Source organism: Anoplophora glabripennis, unplaced genomic scaffold (genome assembly GCF_000390285.2).
Source record: "Anoplophora glabripennis isolate ALB-LARVAE unplaced genomic scaffold, Agla_2.0 scaffold638, whole genome shotgun sequence".
Lineage (NCBI taxonomy): Eukaryota > Metazoa > Arthropoda > Insecta > Coleoptera > Cerambycidae > Anoplophora > Anoplophora glabripennis.
The window spans coordinates 90,796-97,842 of NW_019417008.1; the positions used below are offsets into that span (position 1 = coordinate 90,796).

Genomic DNA, 7,047 nt, shown 5'->3' on the forward strand with positions numbered 1-7,047 from the left:
GAAGTTAAGGGATGATTTCAGAAACTTCAAAAATCAACAAGCGGAAGAATGAATGAATTTTATATATATTTTTTTCAATCTGCTCTAAAACATGTAAACTTTTCTTTCAGAGAAATAGATATATTTTTTATTTTTTGATAAAACTGTTATAACAATTTCAATTTTTTATCGTTAATTTTTATGATTTAACACTAAAACAATTTTTTTCTATGCCATTCGATTATTATTTTGTTTTACGACAAAGATATAAAACACGTTCGCTTTGTGAAATTGTTATAACTTTTTTATTAAAAATTAAAAAAAATCTATTTCTCTGAAAAGATAATTCACATTATTTAGATTGAAAAAAAAAGTATAAAATTCATTCATTTCTCTACTTGTCATGTTTTTTAAATCTCTGAAATCATCCCTTAAATTCAAGTCTCCCTAACTCTGTTAATTTGAATAGTATCTACAAGAAAAAGTCAATAGACCATTTTTATGTAGAATTTTATGCTCTACGACTTTTTTCTAGCTCTTACCCCTTTTGAGTTATCTTGAAAAAAACCTTTATTTTATCTTTTTTCGCCCCTGGCCAGGAGTTGAGAAAAAATTACTGTCACTTATTGTTATTATATACCTCAAATTAATTTATATCAAAAATTCAGTCAAGTTGTCCAAAATTGCGATTTAAAGACCCATTTAATTGGACTATTAGCGATATTTAATTTGTGCTAACACATCCAAAAAAGTTGCAATATCCGAGCCCCAAATCAAAATCCTATAAGAATGAAAAAAATTGAATAAAAACACGCTCAATCTAAAAAAAACAGTTTCAATCCATTGGGGCTACTACTACAACCCCCGTTTCATCCGTTCCCGCCTTGATATTTTAGACCAAAATTACACAGAAAATGTGCCCACTAAGATATAAAAAGTATCTGCCAAATTTCAAACAAACATCTCTCTAAAATCGCGGGAGCGAAATCAATAAACATAATTTTTAAAATTTTGTATTTTATAATTCGTATTTTGAAAATGGGGCTGCGAAATGAAAAGTGGCATTAGAAAAGTCCGATTATTTTAGTCCAAAAATATGTGATTAACGGCTTGACCTACTAATTTGTAACATCCTGTATAATCCGATCAATAGATGTTGGAAATTGGTTACTCAGGTTAGGTACTCTCATTTCCTTTAAAGCTAAAACACCTGTTAATAATCCATTTGATCTCCAATTATAGCTTTAGAGAACATATAAAATCATATATCAGCAATTTTAACACAAAATGTGTCAATAATCTAATATACAAGATTATGTAAATATAAAATTTTTTTAATTATTTTGAATATATTATATCAACAATTACTGAAAAACATTTTTAGAAGATCATATATTTCCTAATTAAAATCTATTTATATCCTCATATATGCAATTTAGAGTAAAAAAAATAAATTTACCGCAAAATGGAGAATATTCCACATAATTTGCATTCTTTTAAGGCTCGTGATATGCATCCTGGAGGAAACGTACATATAAATGGGGTAGAGATACATATAAAAAATCAGGGCTGTAGTACATATAAAACAGTCTGTGTGGTGCCATAAAATATATCTTATTTTTTTATTCTCACTTGCCTCTGCGAAACAGTCCATTTTTTATAATCCAGCCTAAATATCTGGATTACATTTTGGGAGAGGCTTTAACTGAATTACGTTTTGAATAATGCGAGGCGCGTCTTCTCATGCTCAAAATCCGGAAAACTCCGGTAAATTGAAATGAAAAAGTGTTCTCCGCTGTTTCTGTTCCTCATATTCTAATCGTTCCGGTGGATGGAACTGGTTAACTGAATTATCTAATGCACAAAAGGGTAAACATTTTATGTCCAAACCCGGGGCGGTATTTCCACCTCGATTGCTTTTACTCTTGTGTCAGAGGTCGTTCAATCTATTTAAATGCAAATTGAGAAAATAGGTAGCTTATCTCTCTTACATTACATCGGTAAATCGCTTAAATGGTACTATATGGTATAGGTATATACGACACATTAGAATGCTTTTGAAAATTGAACGTAAAAATCATATTTTTTGTTTTTTTTAATAATATCAGAGAATTTTATAACAGCATCAATCTTGCTTAGCTTATTAAAAAGCATTACGCAGAGAGAATCTTAAATGTGTACATATGTTTTATATTAACTGTTTCGTGATATAAATGTGTCCATAATATAATTTTTTTCAAATGTGAGAATATTCATGGAGAATATTTTTTTAAATGTGTCCGTTCATATCTACATTTTGAGAACCGCTGTCTTCAGGGAAGGTAGTCAAAGGCCGATTGCCGAACTGATCTGGAGTCCGGGAGTCTCGGCTTTTAACAGAGTCGTACTCGGCCCACATTCTCAATGTGTACTTCAGTTCTCTGCTAGATTTTGCTTCGACTGTTCCATGCTTTTATATTATATGTCCGCATAAATCACTAAGTTGTAGACAGCACAGAAACATTTTTTTAATAAACTCTAAAGAGATATATACATATTTAAAACCTATAACTTGCTCAAATCCTACTCGGCTGCGACTTTTTCCGGGCCCATATTTTGTAAAATTTAATGAGTCACTTTTTATCCGAAATCTAATAATATTACGTTACTCTACTCCATATAAAATCATTCAAAGTGTTTATATTTACTTATATAAAAAAACTGCCACATTTCCATTTCATTCAATAATTTTGGTTCATTTATTTAATAAATTAACAACGTGATAACTACCGAGATACTAGAACTGGTCGCAGCAAGAGCTTTATGACGTACATTGTGAAAAGTCTAAATTCAATATATAATTTTTTCCAACATTTGCACACCCCAAAAAATAAAATTTGTTTGTAGGTAGTGTTAAAACTGCAAGAATTTTCCGATGAATTTAAAAAGAACTTAATCAGAGGGACTTCCAGAAATAGGCCCCTAAAAAAATTGTAGCATACATATGATTTGCAATTTTGAAGAGTTATAGTTTCCAAATAAGCGCGTTTTTAGGTAATTTTCCTAGCACAAGTTACTATTAAATAATGGACTACTAAAATCTTGTGTGAAGTCTAAATTTTGAATGGTGTTTTTCACTTTTACGAATTTTCTTAACTTTTATTATTATTTTAGTATCAATTTGTTATTTTCACGGACGGTATTTTTCTTTTAAGGGCATTTAAGTGTCATTAATTAATATTTTTAGTGAACTGTCCAATTGTAATATGTCAAGTTACATGAATATTCAAACGGAAGATATATCTAAAGCCTATTTTCTGTACAGTGAAAATACACAAAAATTTTATACGTAGATTAGATAAGAATGTATTTGTTAGAGACATTTAAGAAATGTGACTAATTAAACATGTAACTATAAGAAATTTTAAAGAAATATTGCAAAAGTTGTACAAGTTTGATTTTGAAAGAAATGTAAAATATTTATTTAAATTTTTTATTTTTTCTTCTTACGTCATATACAAAGCTACAGTTCTATGTAACACCGGCACCACTGCATGCATAGTTGATCTAAGTTATGCGTACTGCTACAGTGACACTAGCGGTTCTCAACAAGTTTTCGATTAAAATATCATGTGTATTTATTTCGAAACAAATGTTTACAATATAAAATGTACCTACTGCTGCTTAAAATATATGCACACATATAAGATTCACCCTGTATAAGAGTGTATTTAAAATTTTTAATTAGTAATTAAAAAAGTAGTTCATATTAACACTGAGTTACAGGCTGTTAAGTATTAAAGGAATAATTTCACTTATTCTGAATTTCCTGACACAATTGATATTATTATTGTCATTCATGGATAATGTGATTAATTGAATTATCATTTCTACTTTATAGATATTTTGAGAAAATTATTAGAAATGAACTCCTCCAGAACTACGCCTGTGTTAGAGAACCATGAGATCCGTATATTTTGTAGAAAATTAATAACAAAACTACATTGAATCAAATATAAATGAAATCGCCTCTTTGGTATTGCTATTCAGTATATTCTTATTTAAAAAAACTTCTTAAATTATGCGTTAAATATGATCTATTAAAATTTGTAAAGGTATTTAAATGCTAATTAAAACTGAAATGTTTGATAACATGAAAGATGGAGGTTAGCCAAACTTCTATACAAAATTTTATAAATTTTTCATACTTCAAATAAAAATTTCTCTCTAGCTTAATCAGATTTCACAAAAAATTTCGGCTCCTATCCCTGATGCTTGAACAGAATTTTTGTATAAAAGAAAATTACATGTTACGTCGCATACTTAAGTTCCTCATATTATTTTTTCTTGGTGCGATTATACATGATCATGTGTAAAAAAATATGTTCAATAATAATGTTTTATTTAAAATGTTGCCTTATTTTGCGAAAATTTAAAAAGTTACAATTTAAATGTCTTCCTAACGTTATTTCATAAATATGTGAAGTTTTAAAGTTTTAAAATTATTACCTATTATATTGCTTATGGATTATGATCTGCTATAGCTATTTATAATCAAAAGCTAGCTATTTATAATAAAAATTTGATTTGTAGGTTGTGTTCGTGTGAATGTAGTTTTTCATATAAATATAAATTATAACATCTTAGGATCTTATAAAGGGCAAACTTGACAGTAAAATCGATTCTTTATGCGTCTCTAGATGGTCAACACGAGTTCAGCGTAGCAAATGCTTCATAAAAAATTTTGTATCTAACACATTTCAAACCTTTCTGAAACAACGAAATATTTACTCTGAATTTGAGAATACAATTTTAACCCAGAAATCTTAAACTTACCAAGTTTATAATTAAGCAATTGTAATCTAAAACTAAAAATGTCTAACTTAAAATGATATAATTGAAAAATGTGTACAACAAAATATGAAAATAAATTACCATGATTGTCTTATATGTATCAAGAGTTCTATATAATTTTCTAACCAAATAAGTCGAAAACCAAGAAAGATATCTATGCTCTGTGAAAAACGTTCTGGATGAGCCACTATCAGATTCCACATGCCATAAAACCCCTGTGTACCAAATTTAGTGATTCTCGTACAACAGGGTTTTGAGATATAAAAAAAGACTATTCTTAGGGGCGGATTTCAGGGGACTGTAGCTCCGAAAGAATGGGCCACTTGGCAAAAATAAAACATACGGGTACCATAAATTTGTCTTAAGAATGTGTGACCAAGTTTTGTTGCATTAATTTCGGGCCACTCGGTATAGCAGAAACCAGAGGAAATAATTTAATTGTTTTTTTTTATAACGTGGGTGTAAGTAAAGATAAGCAATTACTGAAAAAATGGTATTCACTGTTTTTGTCTAATTTTTTCTTTAAATTAATTGAGGGTCGCCCTCTTTATTGTCAGAATGTACTTAAGACCACCCTATATATTCTCGTTACTGAAACTCTATTATTTTTCCTATGCATTTAACATTTTGGTAGTTTACAATATTGATTTTAAATCTAACATACAAATTATATAAGATGCCCTGGATTTTTTTATAACAACAGTTTGCAGTAATAATATTTACTTAATCTAAATTAAAACTGTCTTATAATTTTATATGTAGCAACACTGATGTATACCGGGCGATGTAACTTTACAAAAAATACAAATACTGTGCAAACAATTTGTTACGATTTTAAAATATCCATTGGATAACGAAAAAAATAATATTTTTTCGCATTAGGTAATTGTTAAGGAATTTAATAACGTCAAATTGCAAGTATGTGCATGTGTTATGTTGATCCCAATTTTTAAATGAAATAAATTCAATAAAACTGAGAGAGACCACGTTTCTCAAATTTTAAAATCCTTTATCTTTATTTGCATATATTTTTACAATAATTAATGCAGTACAAAGTTAACATTGCAGTATAATTGCCCTAATTACTGAATTAACAGAATCATCATGTTTCAAATTTTATTGATATTCCTATTTAACATTAATTGTTATTAAGTTGCATCTCATACTTAATAAAGCACCCTGTAAGTAGCGACTATATCCTGTTTGGTTGCAGTAAAGTAAATTTAAATTATCCTTATAACGATAGGTAGTCAAATATAGCATGAATTTGTAACTATATTTTAGACTGACTGCAATTATGATTCTCGCTTTCTCTGAAAATTCTAAAGAATTTTCAAGGTGTCTGTGAGTTATATCTGACTATATAACTGTATATTTTGTATATTTATCCTTCAAGTTAACCTTTCAAATATTTTTAGTGCATTTTAATTAGGGCGTAGGCCATTTAGGGTATTTAGAATAAACCTTTTTTAGAAAAGATGTAGTGGTGATCATAGAAGACAGGCGATTAGAAGATATTATAGAAGAAGACAACGAAGACAGTGATTGTTGCACAGCCAATGAAAGTGATCGGTAGTAGCTTCAATAGGTTTAGTTTTTGGTTTCAAAACGTTTATTCTACAGATTGCATTTAAAAAAAGAGCTAAATGATTGTGGGAATAATGGAAATCAAAATACAGGGTAAATTAGAAAAAAAATAGGTACTGATTTATTAGTTAGGATTGAAACTGTATTCATAGCAACTAAAGTTAACTTTTTTTTATTAATTTACATTGTCTACATATAACAAATTTTTATTATACATATCTTTTTGGAAGCAAAAGCATTTTTCATTTGAACTCATACTCTTGATGTTCTCTAAGTCAACCTAATAAGCTTCCGGAGGTTTTTCCTGAAGCATTTTTTGCCTAAACTAAATCCATCGAAAGACACTTTGTACCTATACAAATACCTTGAAATTCAGATTATAGGTGGATTTATTTTTTTTGTACAAAAATGCAACAATTGCATTAAATTAAAGTTAGAACAGTATTTTATTAGCTGGGGCATGTTTATCAAGTCATGTAAGATATTTTTAGATATTTGAGTAAATATAGTAAAGTAAGTAAATATATTTTTGGATTATTTCAACTAAAAATAGTTCAAGAATCACCTTCGTGGCGTTATAATATGAACTTAGGAAACATCCATCTGATACAAAGAACTGAAAAATTAATAAATCGAATTTAGTATATT

General features: G+C 28.5%; 1 protein-coding gene across 1 annotated transcript in view; it reads left to right on the plus strand.

Moving 5' to 3' along the window:
- The window catches only part of LOC108913701 (slowpoke-binding protein-like), a 57,687-nt gene extending 50,840 nt beyond the window's left edge, over nucleotides 1-6,847 (plus strand). The window contains exon 5 of the mRNA XM_018719294.1: nucleotides 6,286-6,847. Within this exon, the coding sequence (XP_018574810.1) occupies nucleotides 6,286-6,388 (103 nt within the window). The 3' untranslated portion in view covers nucleotides 6,389-6,847. The remainder of the gene's footprint in view (nucleotides 1-6,285) is intronic.
- Nucleotides 6,848-7,047: the final 200 nt, after the last annotated feature.